The 21,759-nt window shown below is 41.2% G+C and overlaps 1 protein-coding gene across 1 annotated transcript; it reads left to right on the top strand.

Moving 5' to 3' along the window:
• Positions 1–104: 104 nt before the first annotated feature.
• Positions 105–17,640, top strand: LOC306805054 (mitochondrial import inner membrane translocase subunit Tim23). Its single transcript, XM_079312373.1, has 7 exons — positions 105–263; positions 691–749; positions 3,743–3,836; positions 4,066–4,150; positions 6,309–6,367; positions 8,954–9,064; positions 17,070–17,640. The coding sequence occupies exons 1-7, from the start codon at positions 167–169 to the stop codon at positions 17,183–17,185; spliced, it is 621 nt and encodes a 206-aa protein (XP_079168499.1). The 5' UTR covers positions 105–166; the 3' UTR covers positions 17,186–17,640.
• Positions 17,641–21,759: the final 4,119 nt, after the last annotated feature.

Raw genomic sequence — 21,759 nt, 5'->3', positions numbered from 1 at the left:
CGGCCAGCGGGGCCCGGCGCTCGCAGCAAGATGGCGCCCGGCGCGCCTCACCCCGTCGCCATGGCGACCCGCAAAGCAGCGGTGCCGGGCGGCACTTTGCGGCGCTTTACGGCGGCGCTTTGCGGCAGCCGTTGGTGGTGGCGAGGCCGGCGGGCGCGGGGCCGCCATGGAGGGCGGCGGGAACTCCAAGGGCACCGGGCTCGGCGGCCTCTTCGGCGCCGGCGGGCTCGGCTACTCGCACGCCGACCTGGCCGGGGTGCCGCGTGAGTGCTGGGGCGGCGGGCGGGGCCGGCCCGGGGGGCAGTGTCCGCGCACCGGCCGCTGCGGGACCGGTGGCGGTGGCGGTGGCGGTGGCCGGGTCGCGCGGCCCGAGGGCTCCGCCGCCGCCCGCGGGAGGCGATCCCGGCCGCCCGCCCGCCCTCCTGGGGTGGGCGCGGATTGCCAGGCCTCGGCGGGGCCGCGTGTGGCTGGTGTCAGGGACATCGTGTTCCCCTCATCCCAGGGCCCCCGTTCGCTTCCTGGGAAGGGCGAGCTGCCGGCCCGTGCTGCCTTTGAGGGAGCTGGGCAACTAACTTCTCGGCAGAATTTTCCTTGCTGCCACGCACGAGATCTGCCGCTCTTTGCCTTACATAATGTGAATTGTTACTACGGAAATTGGTGTTAAAGTGTTCTGTATTTTTTTCCTTTTAGTAACTGGGATGAGCCCTTTGTCACCGTATTTAAACTTGGACCCCAAGTACCTAGTACAGGTGAGAAGCTGGCTTGTATTTATTGTGTTGATTTCAGTGTTTACATGATCCTACATGAACACCTCAAACCTGCAGTGCTGGCCACTCTGCACTGAAGTTTTGAACTGAAAAACCGTGGAAAGAAACAAGCATTGTTTCTAAGGAAGTATTTTTTTTCTAAGTATTGTTTCTAAGGAAGTATTGTTCCTAATAAATCTTGAAGTGCTGTGACATCTAGAGGAAAGTGGGCACTGATAATGCAGAGGATAGGTAGGGCTGTTGTGTCAGTACAAGTCTGCTGCTGTTGGAAAGAGATCTCCCTCTCTGCCTTGAAGCAGACAGCCCAACACCACCACACACAAGTTCTGGCACTGCTCACACCTCCATTGAGCCTCTTCTATCAGTAAGAGCAGCCAGAATATCTTCCCTTTTTTCATGGATGAGTTTTCTGAGCAATGACAAGTTTTATCAGTTTACTGAGGTGTTCAGCCAAGCTCCAGACCTGATAACAGGCTTTGCCATCACAGCAGCTGCAAATTTCACATCACATTGTCATTTCCCAGCTGAAGGGAGACCATCATGAAGTACAAGTTCCCATTTTATTCTATAGAGTAATGTAGCTGTCACACTTGCTCATCTTAACATCAGTTAATATAAAACAAGGCATCATAAGGAAAAGAAAAATTTTAAATCAAGTTTTCCTTTTTCATAAATATTAAGTGTAGCAGAAAATGTTTAAGTTAATCCAATTAGGATGCGTGTCAGTGATTTTATTTAGTTAGCATTTTTCTGCACATAGGGCTCATATTGTGTGAGAACATAAAGTTTTGTAGAATTAGTGCTTAAAGGCCAACGGTTGCATAGTATCTGCCAACCTCCGTGCCTTGTTTCCTGGTAGGCTGGGTCAGTTTCTTTTGTAAGTGGAAGCTCTGCCTGCAGTTCTGGGGCCTAGAAGCTGTTGTAGTCCAGATTACAATGTAACATTCCTAGGAGGATAGAAAACTGAGGCTATGTCTCTGGTGGAAATGGGTTCGGTACTGTGGCTGCTGTTGTTGAGTGGTCAGAAAGAAGCTGAGATTATTCAGACTTTCTCAAAAGCACTCTCTAAAGTAGTTTTGTTTAGTTAGTACAGTTTGTCTGAGAACATGGTGGTGTTAAAAACGGTATAGCAGGGATTTTGGAACAAAGTGTGTGTGTGTGTACTAATAGATTTTAGAAACAAAAGGGACGTTTGCTTTAAATGCAAAGGTGGCATTAGTGTCATGATGCAGTTCTAAAAATACCTATTAATGTAACACTAGAGGCTGCAGTCTATGTTGTAACACTTCACTGCCCTGCATGTTTAGTAATAGTGTGTTGAAGTAATAGCAAAGTGCATTGAAATAAAAGGGAATTCTGTTCTTTTTTACCTGAACAAGTTGCCCATACAAGCTGTGAGGTCTCCTTCCTTAGGGAATCATAGGACATGGAATGACTCTGAGTGCCCAGCACTAACTGACCCTTCTTTTAACAATGAGGGTTGTACTAAACATTCTCCACATGTTCCTAAGATTCTAAATACTGAAGGAAAAAGACATAATTAATATTTTGGGATATAAGAACTTAAATTATTAGCCTTTAAATTTGGGCTTTTCGTGTAGGGGCATGTGGAGAGGTGAGGGTTTCCTTGTGCTTAAAGACCATCTATCTGTTTCAGAACTCAGCAGTAAAGTCAGCCTTGTGTTGGGAATCTTGCATTTTCGTTCAGGTCTTCCCATAACAGCAGATGGCCACTGGTACTTGTTGCTTTAAACCCCACATTTTGGTTGGTGAAAGCAGGCACAGAACAAGATGTTTTCTGCAGTGCTGTTGCCTGCAGCAGGTAACAGGTGTTACAAATTTGCATGTCAGCCTTTGGCAGAAGCCTTGAGGATGGGCTTTTGAGGTTGTCCCTAGAAACGTAGATGTTATGTAGGCAAGGATTGCTTCATCTCTGTCTTTTGGGACAGTAGTGAAAACTGTTAGAAACTACTAACTCTTGTAAACACTGAATTTCTCCAACTGCCTAGGGGAGATAGAAACCATATTATAATTTCATTTTATTTATAACACCTCACAATTTCAGGAGCTATTTTTTTCTGTGTTGCCATTCACATTCAGTGTCAAGTGTGGGCCAGTAAAGCCCTTTAGAATGCATTTCCTTGAGCCTGCAGCTGTTGGAGTCATGTCAGGTAAGTAGGGGTGGATAACACTGTGACTGGAAAGCACAGAAGAGGCTTAACAGAGATCTGCTTTAGCACCTTATCAACAACAGTCTCCTCCTGAAGAAGTGCCTTGGCACACCTTATCTCGACCCATATACCAGTTTCTCTAGGCCATTTCTCTAGATTTTTAGACCACTGATTAATAAGAGCACAAGCGTGCCACTGTGGGAGAAAGCAAAAAAAATAACCAAGCTCACATATTTCATGCCTGATCATCTCTAGTTTTGAGTGTATTCTTTGCATTTTTCACATCCTTAAAATAGGTCACTTACTTCAGTGCGAGGAAATACCTCTTTTCATAAAAAAAGTTTTTATTTAGTATCAGAGTAATGGGAAACTTAATGCATTATTGTATTGGACTGGGTTGCTCAGTGAGGAAACAGTGCTATGTAATCAGACAACAGGAATGTTTTTGGAAGGCTTCTATTCCCTGTTGCAAGATGTAACTAATAATTAAGCAAATAGTCATTAAAAACAACCAACAACCCACACAAAATTAGTTCCTTGGCCGACTGATGTAATTTATGAAAAGCTAGCACAGCTAGAGGAAGAAAAAACCACTCAGTCAATTGAACTTTTTACACTCCTTTTTCATGCTTAATATAATATGTACCTAGTATATTCCATCTCTGTGCTACTGTAGGCAGGAATTTTCCAGAAATACTCATCCATCTTTAGTTTATTGCATTGATTAAATTAAAAAATGAATATGGCTTACATTTAGAACCAGACTTGGAAAATGCAAAAGCATTTGTTTTTGTTTTCCCCTAGGACACAGATGAGTTTATCTTGCCCACAGGAGCCAACAAAACTCGAGGCAGATTTGAGCTGGCCTTTTTTACCATTGGAGGATGTTGTATGACAGGTAGGTGGTTGTGGATTTTACTTTTCCCAGCTGTCCAGGCAATACCTATACACTACAGTGATTGATGAGACTGTAAATGTCTTGTTCTGCAAGACACTGTCTGTCCTAGTCTTAAGTTAAGAGACATTTGATTTTGGTTTGTGCACTGAATTCTATTCTCAGTATTTGCTTCTAGTATTGTTTATTCTTTTGCTTCTTAAGAAGTAATAAATGATATTATTCCAACTAGGGGCAGCATTTGGTGCACTGAATGGTTTGAGACTTGGCTTGAAGGAGACACAGAATATGGCATGGTCAAAACCTAGAAACGTACAGTAAGTGTTCCATCTAAAAAAAAAAAAAAAAACTTCTTAGTGATAGAGTTGTTTCTTCCAGTTTATACAAGGTTAGATCTGAATATACTGCAAAAATAAATGTTTTGGTGGTTTTTTTCTTTAGTGGGGACAAATGGGAGTCAGTATTTGTCTTGATCAAATTTTTAGTTACAGTGATGTTCAGTTCAACCTTTTTGCTTTTTAGTCACAATTTAGTCACAATTGGTGTGTCCTGTGACTTAAATATTTAAGAACTAATTACTACTTGGATGTTTACTAAAAATCTACTTCAAAGTCAAAGCAGTGTTTTTATATGTAGAAATATTCCCAGAAGCAGCAATGTTTGCTTTGAGTTGTTTTTTGCTGTAATTTATCTGAGCACAAGTGTCCCTTCTTTCCCAAGCTTTTCACAATCAGGAAAAGATTGAAATGCAGAGCTGGGCCTGCCTGGATTTGCATTAGGGATGACATTGGTACAGGCATTGCAGGGAGAGCTGTTCTGGGTTGTGGCAACTGTGAGCACCCATGACATTGCCATGTTTTTGCCTTACCTGATTGAAGGAACACAGCAAAGACAGGAGCATTTATTTCAATAGAATGCCTCTTCTTAAAATCATGGTAGCTTAGACATAGCTATAGGAAAACCTAAGTGAAAGAGACATTTGAAACCAGAGGAACAGAAAAGTGAGGGAAAACACAGGAAAATTTCACTCCCGGAATACTTTGGAACAAGGGAGTTTTAGAAGAGGAATTTAGTATTTCCTGGTACCGTTTATATTGGCTCTGCTCCTTTAAAAATTTTTTTTCTGTATTCATCCCCTTTATCAAAATATTCACCATTATTATTCTGACTCTTTCATGCTCTAGATGCACAGAATTGTATTTTAGGGTTTTGAATGAGCAGAATTGGACAAAGCCTTGATTTTAAGCACAAACTTTGACAGGTCAAGCCCAGGAGGTGGCAGTCAGTGCACATGCTGCTTTTATCATGGCTCTGCAAGGCAAAGGTCTACTGAAGGTCACCACCTTCCAACAGTCCATTAAGTTCTGTTTTGCCCTCATCAGGTGCAGAGAACAGACTTGCTTAGCTAGATTTCCTCCAAATTTGTCCTTAATGTACACAGATTTCTTACTGAATTTTAATTTTGCTGTGATTCACTTGTCACCAAATACCTCACAGTATGCTATGGTTGTTAGAATTACTGTTTCTCTTATCAATTCAGGATGATTATAAAGTTAAAAAGTGGGGGTTGTAATTAAAGAGAAGTTATTAATACCCTAACCTCTTAGATTTTTCCCCTCTTGTTTCAAAATGAAATGTTGCATTATTGTTTAGTTCATTGCCTAACCATATTCAGTAATGACCTGTGCCCTAATGAAAATTATAAAAAAGGATAAACAATAGAAAATTAAATCAGAAGGAACATAAAGCAATGGAAGTAGCAGACATTAAATGCTGAAGTTCCAGTGGTAGTCAGCTGTCCAGAGCAATACTATGCCTGTGATAGTGTTACACTGCTGGGAGATAAAGATCAGTCATTTCTTCTGGCTGCCGTTGTCACCATTGTGGAAACAACTGGTGCCAGCAAGAAGTGGCATTGTGCTTCCCTGAGAGCGCACTAAAGGTTCTTTTCTCCTCTTTAGTGCTAGTCTGGAAGCCTACACACAACCCACACACACAGCCACACCTCTTGGCCTTTTGCTGGGTGCTGAGTGGATGGAGGGGATTGTAAGGGACTGTCTCTTTCCTTCCAGACTTGCTTTGTTGCCCACACCATTTGCTCAGGCATCCCCACACTCCCTGACATATGGGCCTTGGAGCACTGAGGCTTTCTTACTCAGCTAAGTCTGCATAAGTGTATCAGGTTAATCCAGGAGCTGTGTGTAGTCACCATGTAAGGAAGGACAACCTGGGTTGGAAAGTCATTTGAAGGGAAGAGATTTTAGTATTGGGGAGGGTCAAGTTTGCCTTGAAAAGAGAGAAGTGTTTTCTTAAGACTTGACAGGACTGAATATTTGCTTTCAGAAGCTTTTAGTTCATCATTGCAGTTTTATTAACCACATATTTAGTGTAAACACACAAGTCCTACTGTCATAAACATTGCCTTGATGTAAACAGAGTGCTAAAGGTTTTCATACATCTTTGACTCCTTTATAGAATTCTAAATATGGTGACAAGGCAAGGAGCGTTATGGGCTAACACTCTGGGATCACTGGGTAAGTAAAGTCATTCCTTAATAGGGAAGCAATTTGAAGATGTAATTGTTGGGAAAGTGTATTTGAGTATTATGTGAAGAAGAGTATTCTCTAAATTATCATTATTAAATCCATCAGGAAAAAGTGCATGCTTTTTTTTCTTTGGGGGCTTGAGGGTATTTCAGTAGGCATGAAAAAGGAAATTAAAGGCTAAAATAGAATTTGCAGCATAAGGAGACAAAAGCCTTTAATTTAACCAAATTTTTTTACCGTATTATAAACAAACTCCAGCTATATCAGAAGTAACTAGAAATTACAGGTGATGTGTACTTATTAATGCTTTCCAGTTACATTACAACTAAAGACAAAACATATAATTTAATATTTCTGAAATAACTTCAATAGCCTACATTGAGACTGTGATCAGGTGATCAACTGCCCAATGTTTGCTTCCTGTAGAGTCAACAAAATGCTCATGAGAAGAAGAAATATGATAGTACAAAGATTTATGCTTTAAATCATGGTACATTAGCTAGAAAAATCACACATGATTCCACTGACTCTAAAGCTAAATGTTGCTCATAACTAATGTGGGTTAGAAAAAAAGAGAAAAGAAATTGACCAATAGCCTGATGTATGAGAAAAAACTTCTATGAACTGAGGTTTGGGTGGGATGGGGCTGTGAAATAAAATCACATCAGTTGCCTCAGAAAAACAAGATTACTTCATAAAAGTCAGTGAAATAACTAATACCCTAGAAATTACAAATTTTTCACCTGCCCCCCAGAACACCACAATCTTAAAAAATGAAAACTGATGCAGTAAGTTTAAAAGGAGGAATCCAAAACTGATTAAATTATTTTGAAGAAAAATAATGATGGATTTTGTTGTCCTACAAAGTTGTAATAGAAGTTAGCAATATTTAAATCAGAGACTAGATAATGTTATAACCCAGTCTACATTATTTTGAGAAATGCATCAAAGCATAGGCTAAGTTGCATGTATGACATTTTATTTCAGTCTTATTTCTGAGGAGCAGATTAGCTGTCATTTAATTTAGTCAGTAGCATTTGAGGCATAGTGTAGAGGGCACAGTTAGAGGTAGGATTCTGAGCTACAGCAAGAAAGCCACTTTTTCTATAAGAAATGCTTATAAGAATCTTATTTCTATAAGAAATGTTGCCTGCTGAGTTTTACTGGGCTATTTTTTGTTTGGATTTTTTTCTTTTTTTTTTTTTTTTTTTTGTTCCAAGGCTAACAAAAACATGTCTGAGAACTGAGATGCAGACACACTGCAGTTCAAGGTTTCAGTTTAAGTGACACATTAACAGGTTTTTTTTCGGCTTTGTTTGAAGAAAGATTACTCAAGAAAATGTTTGTGCATTCCAGTAACAAATTGTTATTTTTCTCTACAAATATGGCCTCCAAAATCACAGAGTTAAGCAGAACTTTATATTTGGGATTCTGGTAGACCTCTGTCTTGTCCTAGTTACCAGAGAAATTCCTTTCAAGGAACTGAATTATTTTTGCATCTTACTTCACCTTGTGCAGCCATTCTGTATCTACTGACAACTTTTTGTAATTCTGTTCCTGAACAGAGGCAACATCTGTATGGAACTGTTTCAAAAAATTGTGTTAAATTCAGCTTTTCCTTCCTTCATTCTTAATCTATTTGCTGCTAAGACAAGCTAAAATACCCTTGCCTGTGCTGAATGGAGAATGATGCTGCTGTTAACTCATTGACATTATTATGGTTGCTTATGAAGAATTTACTGCCTTTTAGCAGAAGGAAAGATTTCAAATTCTTGGAGGGCAAAGATCAAATTAAATGGCATTGTCTTTATCACTTCAAATTTATGACATTCCTTGCTATCATAAAATATGTGTAAATTATGAGGAGTGAAGAGGAAGTGGGGGGGGGGGAAGGAGTGTTTTCTTTCATCAGAATTCATAAATGATTCATGCATCCATGCTAAAAAGCCCATGCATTTCTCTTTCCAGTCCTTTCCAGGGCAGTCTCTAAAGTTATCCCAAATCAAAAGGCCCCCTGGGGATAAAGATTTCATGTACAAGCAGAGGTGAAACAGCTGTAAATGTCAAATCCCAAGCATTCTAATAGTAATTTTTAAAAGAAACATAGCCTATTGTAGTCCAGCTCTTGGTAGCATGATCTGAATACTGTGCTTAACTCACAATTCATCATTGTCACACATGGACAGCAATTTTCTCTGCCTAGAAAGTGCTGGGTTCAGTTTTATGTTTTCCACAGAAGACGGTATGAAACTGCCAGTACAAATTTAAACCCTGAATTTTCAAACAAATTCAAACTAGCAAAATAGGCTTAAACTTCAGTCAGTGCTTTATAGCACAAAATAACATGAATAATGCTACTTTATAACCAAATTATAGCTCAAGAAAGAAGAAATAGCTATACACAAAGATTTGGAAAAGAAACACCAAAGATGGGATTTTGCAGAGGATTCCCTTCAAATAAGCAGAAGTTCTGTTCTTCAGAAGTATATTCTAAGTAGCTACACCAAGCCTGGACTCGAGGCTTTGGGCCTCAGACCACAGAAGTTTTTCTAATTTTTTTTTTTTTTCCCCCAGCTCTACTTTACAGTGCATTTGGAGTCATCATTGAAAAAACACGAGGTGCAGAAGATGACCTGAACACCGTAGCTGCTGGAACCTTGACAGGAATGCTATACAAAAGCACTGGTAGAGTAGCAAAATATTTCTCCTTTTCTTTCTCTTGTGCTTATCCTAGTTATTAGGATTCTTATTACTTTTACTAAATTCTGTCCTGCTCTGAAAATTGACAGTGTAAAAATGGCTATTAGCTCAATGTCCCTTAACCCACGGTGGTTTTCACCCAACTGAGGCTACTTAAGGAAAACTTGCACTAAAAAATAATTCAGCTGAATTAAATTTGATTCTTTGCAACTGCACAGTACTGATAGTAACCATGAAAGCTGCTATGACTGTTGTACATACATATTGAAGAAACAGTCATTTCCTCAGATATATGGTAAGGCTGTATAAAATACATACCCACCTCATTCCTAGCCATGTTTTTAGCAACACCAGGAATAAAACTAGTTGTTTCTCAACTCTATGAGTGGATGCAGGTAAATGAGAACTACCTTCCAAAGTGACTGGGGACAGGGATGGAAAACACAGAACATAGAGCTTGATTGCATGAAGATGAAACTTACTACAGGTGATCCATAGTAAATCACATGGTAGTGGTACCTGGAGCTACAGAAGCCCTGCTCACAGAGAAATTGATGGATTTATGAAATTGCTACTTAGGTGTTCGTGGAACTGTTGTCTTGTGGTAGGATTCTTGTTTTTGCCTCACAGTCAAAACCAAAAACAAGGTTATTTGAGAACAGCATAGATTTAAGGTGAGTTTGCTGGTGCAAACTGAATTGTTTGCAGGAGAGAGGGTCTGAGTTTCATCAGCAGAATGGCTGTCAGCACTTCTTCCAAGCTTAACAATTGGAGGTACCATCTTCTTTAGGGGATTGCTGGGTGCCACAGATTGATATAAGGACATAGAAAAAAGTTTAATGTTTTAAGTAACTCAGTAAATGTTTGGCTGCGTGACACACCTGCATTTTATGGAGGAGATAATGCAAGAATTAACCTATGTACTTTTGCATATCTTACTGACCCTCAGTGTCTTAAGAGTGTTCCTGAAGGCCTGCTTTATGTATGGGGCAAAACAGTTTGAATAACTTTTCCTCATGGCTTAGACTACCTGAATCCAAAAATAATTGGTTGGAGCAGCCTTCATAAATATGAGACTCCTAACTTTGCAAGGACACATAGCTCTCCTGTAATCTATTTCTTCCTTGGGATTTCATGACAGTACACCAAGAACAGCTGGAAAAGGTAGCATATAGAAGCCTAATATTTTCTGTAGAAGTTTATTAATAAGGAGAGCTATCATCTAATACTCCAGCAGAAGCATCCCCCTTACTTTTCAGAAGTATAGAGCAATATGTATAATCTTTTTTTGGCACAGTGCAACCACAGATAACTGCTCCAGTCACATGCAAGTCATCTGACACTACTAAGGTTTTTATTACCAGAGTACAGCGGGACATTTGTTTTGTAACACAAGATCTACAGAGCTAATGGCAGCCCTGATAAAGGCAAATTAAGTCAGTTAATCTCTATTCATTACAGTGTTGTATTTCAAATGTGTGTTGTACCTATGAGCCATAGTGCAGAGAGTTGCCTCTCCTGTCATCTTATGCCAGAACACCCTTTCTTATTCTTTATGGTAAAACTTACAAGTTCTGCCTTTAGACTGCAGTAGTGTGTATATTTACCTAAAACCTTGAATATTTAAACCATTACACCATGCAAAGGATTAGCATGTATCTGGCTATGACTGTAATAATTACCTCTATTGCATGGAATGTCATGACATGTTGGCATTAAGAAGAGGAAAATATAAAAGCTGTCAAGGACGCTGAGTTATAAATCTCCATATATTAGTGTCAGCAGGAAGCTCACAGAAACATTCCATTGCAAAACAAGGCTGCTCTGTAGTCCACAAGGGTGGATACAGAGTTGCAGGCAGTGCTGTTCCAACACTGATTTCCCCCTTTCATCTTTCCTGCTTTGTAAAGAGATCAGGAACTACTTAAGAAGAAATGGGATAATGTGTGGCAGGTCTTTTATTATAATTTCATGCATAACCACATAATCACATCAGCAGTTCTGCTGCACTGAAAAACACTTCTGTGGACTCTGCAAAATCTAGTTTGAATTTCTGAAACCTATGATTAAGCATCTGGTGAGTGGACAGAAAAAAAAATAGCGGGAAGACTTTGTGAAGGCTGAGATTCGTTGCCCCAAACTGGTCCCAGTTTTCACAATTTGTCCTTGCAGGAGTGTTAATCATTACCAAAATGGCAGCAGTCAAACAGAACGTGCACGTTCTAAAGCCATTGATTGTGAGCAGTTGTGTAAAGCTACTTGACACAGCTTGTGTGGGAGAAGATAAGAGAGGATTGAAAACTCTGCAAGTGAGGACAGTGGCAATTCAGCAATTCAACCCCCTCTCTGCATTCAGTGGCAGTGCCATCACTCATTGAAGTTTCCCACTGAAGTGACTGAAGCAGTTCAATCCCCATTAAAAGCAGGTGATAGCTGTGCTCCATCTCAGCAGTACTGCATGCCTTAGGAAAGAGACATCTATTGAGTGGGAGTGGAAAACTGATGTGAGGAGTTCTGAAATAATTTCTGCTTGATTCATCTGACCAAAGTGATCTCCAGCTTTCACATTTATTTAAATTTAAAGCCACAATTACTGACTAGATTTTAGCCCAAATGCAGCAATAAGAGTCCATATTAATTTGTTATGCCAGTCTTACAACTTCATAGGAGCAATTTTTGGAGTTCACCACTGAACATGCAGTTTGGGTAACAGTTAGAAGAAAACCCTTTGGATTCCTCTGCCAGTGGCATATGCAGTAGAAACATTACAGCTACAGTTATCAGTCAATTCAGGTTTTGCTAAAAGGTCTGTTACCATCCTAAGTCCACAAAGATGGCTTTCCCATTTAATAAAATACCATTCTTTATTCTTCAATTTTAAGCAAAGACAGCAATTAGTATCTGTTACGCGATGTTTTTTCTAATAAATGTTACAAAGGACAAACATATCAAAAAACAATTGTTTAGCCTCCTTGCAGGTTTTCAACCTCTTTTCTAAACTGACCATCTTTATTTGGTTTTCTTATATTAGTCATAAAAGTAACCAAAAAACTGCCAAACAAAAATGATTGTCATTTTGCACTATCTTGCTCTTATACCCTCCCCACTATGAAAATGCATGTTTCCAGTTGTCACCAAGGTACAGCTGGCTGAGGCTCCTATACTCCTCCTCAAGCATGCAGGATTGATCACTCAAGAAAAGATACTGTGCTAGGTGGGACTTTGGCCTGACCCAGTGTGACAGCAATTAATTTCTCTCTGGAATTTCTGACGGACTTCACTAAGCGAAAAGTTAACCAACCTTTACCTCTTATCTGAGGGTTACACAGGTTGTAGATGTTCTTTTTCTTGGATAATTTCTTTCCTCTCTGGAGGTTAGGGGTAACAGCAACAAAAGCAAACTAATTCTTTGTGCCAACTGAATTCCTTTGTTTACTTTTTGCAGTAGGAACCTGATCCTAGCTACAGCATCTCATGGCTTGGAGCAATAGATGTTACATAATTTGATACAGAAAATAGTGTGTGTCTAAAAAGAAGGGAATTGCATGCTAGCAATAGCTGAAGGTAGTAGCTGTCATTTTAAGACCTCAGAACACAACCCTGAAAAGTCAATATGTCATGAATTAGGAAGGACTAAATGTTTTATTGCCAGCAGTAAAATCTGGCTGGAGCTAAAGATCAGTTTTGTGACATCCAGTGGGTAGTTCATGGCAGCTGTGTTAGTTGACAACTTCTTGAGCTGTAAAAAGCTTGTTTTCTGAGCTCAACCCATGTTTTTCTTTGGGTCAGACAGGGCTGTTTTCTTGTTTCTCTTTGCTAGGGAGGGGGAAAGAAGAACTTTGAGGGACTGCTGCAGGTACAGGCCTGGGATACCTTACTTTTTTGCAGTATTTTGAAAAAAAGAACTTGCTTGTCATCACTTAAGTTTAGGACTGTCAGGCATTTTAGAAATTCAAGAACCTCTTTTAACATAACAAGTCTATAGGATTATCAATCAAATGGTGTTCAGAGAAAGGAATGTTTTAAAAAGCTGAAATAAGGAAGAGGTAAGGACAATGTACAAGCAGCATTACAGGTAACGGCTTGTTGAGGCTTTCTTAGTTTCCTGAGGACTGATGTCCTGTCAGATGTTGCTGCTTTCACTCAGTGAGAAGACAGCTAATTTTATTAATTTTTACAAAGTAACTTCAACAGCTCTAGTACTTCTAAACCAGTAAATTAAATTGTATATCCCTACTGTTTTTTGAATTTAACCTTAATACTGCAGTAACTACAGGAAATGTTCCCTCTTTTAAGCTTTGATGTTTCAGTATTCTAAGCACAATACTGCCTTAGCTGAAGCAATATGATAATGAAAGATGCTTTTCTGGAATATGTCTTGTTCCCAAATAGAACTTTATCAGTTTCCTCAGTAATTTCTGTATCCAAAGACTTTGCCCACTGCTTACAAGATTTCATTAATTGAACCCCATGGAGCAGCAGGACGAAACTCTTGATATTTTCTAATGACATCAGGCCACCCACAGATGTTCAAACAAATGACTTCTTGGTGGTTCAGATGGTCTGGTTACTGAGCTTGAATCTGGAGCAAAACTGAGATTGCCTTGTACACTTGAGTTGAGCCCTTTAAACCTTTTTGAAGTATTTTTGTTTCTGAAGGCCTGTAAGGAAGAAAAGCAGTTTTCATTCAGAGTATCAGAGATTGGGAGAAAGAAAACTAATCACAATTTAAAGGATTCTTTTTTTCTTCTTTTGTTTGGCATATGGGGGTCTGAGGTTTTGGTGAATGTGTTTGTAATGTTTGCTGTTGGATGGTTCTTGCTTCCAGAAGCTATCCCAGGACATTGGGAGTAACATTCTGAAAATAGAGAAAGTATGTTCCTAAAGGGAAGATTTTGTCCTCATGGTTTTACTGGACAAGTGCAGCCTAGTGTTAGGAGTGGTTCTTGCCATACTGGAGTGCAGTGCTGTGCTGTTGGGATGCTGTGTGCCATGGCACAGTGCACTGCAATGCTGAGCAGTGCCATGGTACAGATGGAACCTATTGAAAATGAACAGAGGAGGGACAATACTGGTGGTGAAAGGGTGCAGCAGCTGAAGCCAGAGAACTAACTTCCCCTTTAGAAAGCATCAGATCTATCTTTGGAAGCCACAGCAGTTTTCAACTCTTGTGCAAGGTGTCTAATCTCAAAATACCTGCTTCCAGAAGGGTCTGTCAGCTGGAACCTTTATCTTACTGGGACATGCAAGATTAGGGGCTTACGGCCATGTTTCTGCAGGGCTTGTCAGGGCAGACTTGATATCAAAGGCTTGCACAGAATGATTGCAGAGGAGGGGTGGGAACATGTTCTATCATGCAAACACAGCTGGGATGGGAGTGGAGAATTTATTTTTTATTTTTATTAATTTTCTAAGAGGCCCTAAGATTTTCTGCCCAGCAACGGGGCTGCATTCTAAAGTGCATTACTGTTTGAAGTCTGCCATAGACCTGGACACATTTACTCAAACACAAATCTGACCAGTTAGGGAAAGTTTTCTTTCCCTTTTATTTTTGTAATTACTGTGGGTAATTCAGAAACCAGGAGCAACTGCTGGAAAAAAAAAAAAATCCCAACATTTAGTAGCAAAAGCATAGTATAGAAATACTAGTATAGAAACACTTATTGCGTGTTTTCTTGGCTATTTTCTCTCTTGGTCATGTATCTATACCAACTGCACAAGTTTAGTACCCTATTTATGAAGCATCTCCAGCAATGTCCCTAAGTTGTCTGCAGGCCTACAGATGGCTTTAGGTCCTGTGGTTGACTTTTGCCAGTGGGTTCAGAGCTGCCATCCTTGCCTTGCTGCCTCAGCACATGAGAACACCAGTATTTGTTGTAGTAGGAGCAGCACGTCTAAATCCTCATACACAGATGCTAAAAAACAGCTCAGCAATCCAAATTAAAGATGACACTTTTCTTGTACAGCCCTGACTTCACAGAATATGGAGCCAGGCTTCATCATCCTTCAGCTATGTTCTTGCATAAGAAGAATAGGATTTTAAGGGGAAAGGAGAGGAATTGAACTTGGGGTAAGGAGAGAGCCTACTACAGGAACAGTCATAATTCTGAAGTGCATTGCATTCTGTGGGATGTTCCACATTTCCTTGTACACCTGGTGGTCATGAGCTCCCTTTGAGGTTCCTGCTGTGGTCTCTGGAATCCTGATATGAACAGCAGAAAATTGGGCTCTAATGTTGTATTCATTTAACCCAATAGGAATGAGGAGTCAGTATTTTTGCAGATTATCTCAAATACTTGTTTTGCACAAAGTGTTCTTTAAATTTCACCTGTGGCTTTTTGCCAGACACTGCTTGCGCATGGTTAGTTTTGTGTACCCAGCTGCAAGCCCTTCATATGAAAAGTTTTTTGTGCAACAAATTCAGGATCAATTAGCAAACACAGACATTTACATTTGCTTTCCTAAATGCTGATTTAGGCACATGGATCATATCAGTAGGGCTTTTCTTAGAACTGCTGAATTCTCAACAGAACTCAGCCTTATACCCTAAAAAACTCTCAAATTATCACAGCTTGTCTGGCAATGAAATTTCTAGAAACTATGGCTAGACATGGCTTCTAATATCAAGTCCTACTTCTGCAGCTTCTTGGTTTCATTTGCATGCCTGGGCAGTACAGGGAGGTTTAACAACTCCAGTGAATCCCATTTAACCTTGCAGCACAGGTAACAGTGTCAGTCTAGCTGATGGCAACAGCTTCTTGCCTCACTAAAAGCCTAAAGTCAATTCTGTGAGACACCTTTATGGCTCATAATGGAAAGAAAAAACCACAATCTCTCTGATTACTGAGATACATTTTGTTTTCAAGTTTGGAGAACTTGAACTGCACTACTGGTTTCACCAATAGAGCAGACAGGGGTTTTATCTTGCTGTCAGCAGAAACTGGCCTTGTTCTATACACTGTACACATTATCTAGCTTAGTTCAGCTGCAATGATAAACATTGCAGAATCAAATTCCCCAAAGTTTTCCTAGCATTGAGGGTCATACTCCCAGGTGTTCTGTGCACCTATAGTGCATTCTGGGAGCTCTGCCGAGGCACAGAAGTGTTTTGCTATTTAGTGAAAGCAACAGAAGTCTCTACTTGTGCCCCTGTACAGCCCCGTGCTCGTGTGGATGGAGCAGAGATAAGATGCCACCTGACTCTCAGCTCCAGCCAGGGGCACTACCTACAGGCAGTAGCCAAACTTGCCCTCTATTTCTGCCTTACACCTTAAGGTACTCACCAGTACCTTAAAACTTTAATAACCTGTGACTCTATTTTTACCATTGCAAGGTGATAATTCTGATTATTAATAAAACAATAAAGAAAGCTGTTCAGTGTACACCATAGTAAGTACCTGCCAGTTAATCCCTTTCATCTACTCCCTATTTTTTTAATCAAAAAGTTTTAAAATTCCAAAGACACAAAAGCAGTGATAGGTTTTGCATGATGGCCCTAATGAATCTCTGGAGCCCAATGTCGTGTCCATATCAGCTGCTGTTTTGTTAACTTATTTCCCTTCTGCCCTTTCTCCTTCTGCCCAGAGCTAACTATCATAATTGAAAATTGGAGGAGATTTTATGATGGAAGGAGAACATGTCTAACTGTAAAAACAAATGTAATAAGAACAGATAGAATAGATTAAGGACTTGGGAAAAGCCATCTTAACTTCCAGTGCTCCACAGTGGTTCCCTGAAGCAGTACTGCTAACACAGTTTGAGAGGAAGTCATTCCAGCAGAATTGGTGTCAGGATCAGGAATGAGTGACCATGAGCCCAGCATCAGATTTGAGAGGAAGGTAGAAAAAGCACAGGGACTCTTTCTGGAGAGTTACTGAAGAAACTAGTGTTCATTAAGATGCCTCTGAATTAAACACCTTTTTGGAAGTTGCTGTTCACTGACCATTTCTGAAGTAGCACTAACGAGTGCGATGTGCTTTGTTTTCTGCAGGTGGAGTGCGCGGGATAGCACGAGGTGGGATCGCGGGTCTGACGCTGACTGGCCTCTACGCCCTGTACAACAACTGGGAGCACATGAAGGGCTCCCTAGCCCAGCAGTCCCTGTGAGCAGGGCAGAGGACATGCTTGCTTAGTCACCTATCAAATCAGTTGTGAGATCTATCTGGTGCCCCTTGCTATTTTATTTACAATTAGTGTGAAACTGATGGAAGCTGTGCTGGGAGGAACCTCTTGACACCGTGTAGCTGGACTGGCCCTTCCCACCAGCCAATTGCTGGAGAGGCAACAATATTTGCTGGACCTGCAAGTGAACAGAGTGGCCACTGAGACAAAGTCTCCCTGCCATGCTCCCCAAGCAGCCCTGGTCAGAGCTGCTGGGCGTGCTGGGCCCCCATAGCTGCTCCTGCTCGCTGCCAGGTTTGTTGGGTGCCTGTAAGGTCTGTGTCCATGGAGTACTCCCTGCAGTCCCAGCAGCCATGGCACAGTCAGGGCTTGCTATTTTGGCAGCACAACGCAAGCTAGCAAAAGGGACATCATCAGAATAAAAAGGGTGGTACTTGCTCTATACCATTTCTATCCTTTGCTCTTCCTGCTCAGAAGTGTGCTGTATCCAGTGACCTATTTATGGATTCATTTTAAAGGACCAGTGTGATGAAATCCTGGGGGATTTGGTGGGTGAGGGGAAGTGGACAAGCAGGCTGATTATCTCCTGATGGGTGGTTATGGTAAGGCATAGCAGGGCTTGACTTCAGTCCCTTATTTCCTCTAACACATAAGGACCTGGTTGGTTATGGATGAAATACAGTTGCTGTTGCAGAACAGTGGCCAGTGGATTATCAAAACATTTGGGTGCTCCAATATCTCAGAACTCATTAAGCCAACAATTAGAAACCAAACAGTATAAAGACTACACTCATTACCTATTACAGGACTTCTAATTAGCAAGAAACTTTTTGTCTGAAGTACCATTTGTAGGTTATTGGCAGAACGAAGACTGTGATGAACTTACATATTGTCCAGCGTTAAAATTAAACCATGTACCAAGCATCTTGCAGATAAATTAAACAGTAAGTTGATAATTAGTTCAGTCATTAGAGTTACTGTATAACAACTCCTTCCTTCCACATTTAAATAATTAAATAGGTGAATTATTAAAGAGTCCAAAGACAGAGAAGGCAGAGCAAGGAGAAAACAGGGAACTTACTGGTCAGCAGACAACTTAATGCAAACCAAGTTTACATTCGAGTTTTTGCTACTGAAACAGTTCCTAACAATTACATTGCATACACAAAAATACACAAAAAGCAGTAAAGAGAAGGTGGTATCTCTTCCCCCAAGAGGAAATGCCACTTTGCTAAGAAGCCTCGTTAGCAGCAAATAACCAGAGACCAGCTTTTCATACAGCAAGTGCTCCAGCTAATGAGCCCTCACAGGTGAACTCAATTAGCTTTGCTTGTATACCAGGTCAGATTAGATGCTTTATGCCAGCACTTAAAGTAGCATAAAGGAAGCAGGCTGTGTCTCACCCCCTGTGTCAATACTGGGTTTTGTTAAGCCTTATGTTCCACAATTCCATAGTGCTCTGCATGTTGCTGTTGTGGTGTGAGAGCTGGACTTCCTTCCTAGCATGCATTTGTTGAGGACTGTGCCACCAAAGAAATTGTCTCCCATTTGCAGGCTGCAGAGGGATGATGAGGGCTTCATCTGCACAGCACTGTCACATGGGACATCAGGAAAACACCTGCACTTTCTTCTGAGCTTTTTCTCTCCTCACTGGTGTCAGTGAGTTCCTCCCCTGCATGTTTCCTGTTCACCATTGTTTGGACTTGTGTTCCTGCACTCTTGACCACACCGGATAAAAGACTGAGAACTGCTCTGGGGGTTGATGGAGACGGGTGGATTTTTCAATGTCAGGAATTCTGCAATGTATCTTAGGTTTTCTAAAGACTTTTTCAGGACTAAAATATGACCCAGGAATTGTCTGCCCTGATTGAAGTGGGTAAACCATGAAGCTTAACAGATGTATTTCTTTCTTCAGGTGCACTGGAGGTAATACAGAAACAAGCCTTTTCAGGTTTAAGGTTAGCACAACCTTAGGGCTAGTCTGACTTTTTGAACAACTTAGCATACTATCTGGTCTGCAGTGTGCTCAGATTTCCTGGAACTGCTCACTTCACGGGCAGAGCTGGGAGGACACTGAAATAGCTGTGTTACAGCTGTTAAAAGTTTTGGTTCATAATCTTTGTATATGGAGCTATGAAACACAACCAGCACAGAGGCAGCAGTGAGGGAGAATACAGAGAATGTGTTTACACTATTCTGTTTTACAATGTGTTTACAATATTCTGTGTCATGACAAAACTGCATTCATGGTTTACTGGCAATCAGTACAAAGTTGCTACTTTAAATTGTGACCAAAAATATATCCAAGTTCAGTAGGAATACAAGGATGCAAAATCAAGTTGAAAACAAGATTGGCTCAAGTTAGAGCCCTCCCATGCAGCGTTCTATAAATGTGAGCATGGGAGACCTTGACTGTCTTCTGGAAGAGCGGGGTTTTGCTAGTTGTGGTATCTTTGCTGGTTGATCCAAGGCAGCTTGCCATGTTCTGGCACCAAGTGAAGGAGCTGAGGACAGCAGGTGTAATGGAAGGGCTTTGAGTCTTGTGAAGCTGGGTCTGCTTAGTCTTTGAAACAGAAAGGCAAATCCACTTACTCCATTCCTTGCCAGCAGGAGATTTCTCTTACAGTTGAAGGAATTTGCTGAAAAATCACTACTTAGGGTGGAAATCTCTGGGCACCCTGAAGCAGAAGCAGCTTCTGAAAACAGGTGGCAAAATGTATGTTAGGGCAGAAGAACAATTCCCTGTTCATAGTCTGTTTCCTGTGATCTAATCTGGGACTTCAGAAGGAGGGGGGCAGTCCTTTTGTACGGTTTAACAAGAGGTTACCCCTGTGCTTAATAAATTCTAGATAGGAAACTGGTATGTTTTAAGTGGAGCTTTGTGCATTCTGTGAGTATTGGTCTGTGCTGTTCCATTCCAGACAGTGCAGGGACACCAGAGGGTACCCAAATCCTTTTTTGGTACTTTCCCAGCATGATTAATACCTGCTCTGTGTTCCTCTTAGGTATTTTCCCCTGTCCTGTGGGAAGAACAGCTGCCCCACTCACTCACAGCTGCTCTGAGGACGATGTGAATGGGCTAGTGCCCCAGGAGCCTGTGGCCACCCTGCTCCAGAGAGGTGTGGCAGGGAAGGAAGCATTCCTCAGTACAGGGCATCCATCTCTCAGCTCAGCTTGTTCAAAAAAAGCTCTCCAGTCATTTGAGAACCCATAAATAGCATTCTCTTCTGCTACTCTGTCCTTCTTGTCTTGGGATAAGTTGGGAGTACTTTTTCCTGTCTTTAAAAGCTAAACATTCAGGATGCACATTCATGAGCTCTGCATGTGATCCTAACAAGGACCTTCCAGTCCACTTTAAAAAAAGCATGCACACCCCCACATCAAAGGTATCATGGTTGAAAGGCTGCCAGGCCCAGCTGTAAATGTTCTGCTAACGAACAATGCAGGCTGCAGTTTAAGTACTGGAAAATACTCAGTGGAGGAACCAATCATGCAGGGAGTCTGACGCTCAAACACCAAGGAGACAGAGGAACTCGCTCCAAGTGCACAGCCAGACCACAGATATTCTTCAGCCATGGGAGAAGAGGACCAAATGCTACTAAAATCCATGAATCCTCACTAAGTATTCAAGAGTGGTAAGAAGCAAATGGGTTATTTTGTTCCAAGTCTGTTTCTTCCAACAGCTGAACCAAGCCCAGGTGGCTGAGACAGACCAGCTGCCTGTCCAGGGAGTGACCCTGCAAGGCAGTACCTGACAGGAATTTCCCATTACATGTGTAGGAGTGTGCCAGCTCCAGAGTTTCCCTGCTCTGGAGCTCAGTGCAGCTCCAGGCAGTGGTGAAATGAACTAAAGCATGTGAATCCCATCTGGATGGAAGCACAACTGCAGCAGCTTCCAGAGGTAAACTGGACATGTGTCACAGCAGTTTTTGTTGACCATCTTGTAAATGAGACGTAACACAGACTTTGGTTGCAATAATTTTTTTAATGGAAAAGACTAATCAATGTTTTACATAAATATCTATTAGTAACAACAGGTCAGTTGAGTAAAGGAATACATACTCCCAAGTTTTAAAGGCTCATAATGAATGACAAAGTAGCACACAATGACGACTACATGGAATTAATTGGAAGAGGTGGGCTGCACGTCAATCCCCTTCATCAAGTTCAACTGATAATCATTTCAGGCTGTTACTGGAGTTAGTCACAATGCAGTCTTCCCACGCAGCAGCAAGGACACATGAAGGGGAAAGTGAACTCCTAAAACACCTCTCTGCCTCCAGCAGAAAGCCCTGGCTATGAAAGTACAAAAGCCTCAAGTGTCTTGCTGCTGTTAAGCCCTTTCAGGGTCTGGTTTCAGATGTGCAGTCTCCCCTTCTCAGACTAAAAACTTAAATGAATGCACAGGATTGATCAGACAGGAATGTGTTCACACTGCAAAGTGACATCAAGGTCCAATCTTAATAATAATTTCTTTTCTACAGGGCTGTGAAGAACTCAAATCATTTTTATTCCCAGGCAGGCTGCAGGGATGGGGAGAAGGGGGGCCTATCTTCATA

Source organism: Erithacus rubecula (genome assembly GCF_903797595.1).
Source record: "Erithacus rubecula genome assembly, chromosome: 9".
Classification (NCBI taxonomy): Eukaryota; Metazoa; Chordata; class Aves; order Passeriformes; family Muscicapidae; genus Erithacus; species Erithacus rubecula.
The sequence above is the reverse complement of the archived record's forward strand: the minus strand, read 5'-3'. Positions and strand labels throughout refer to the sequence as shown.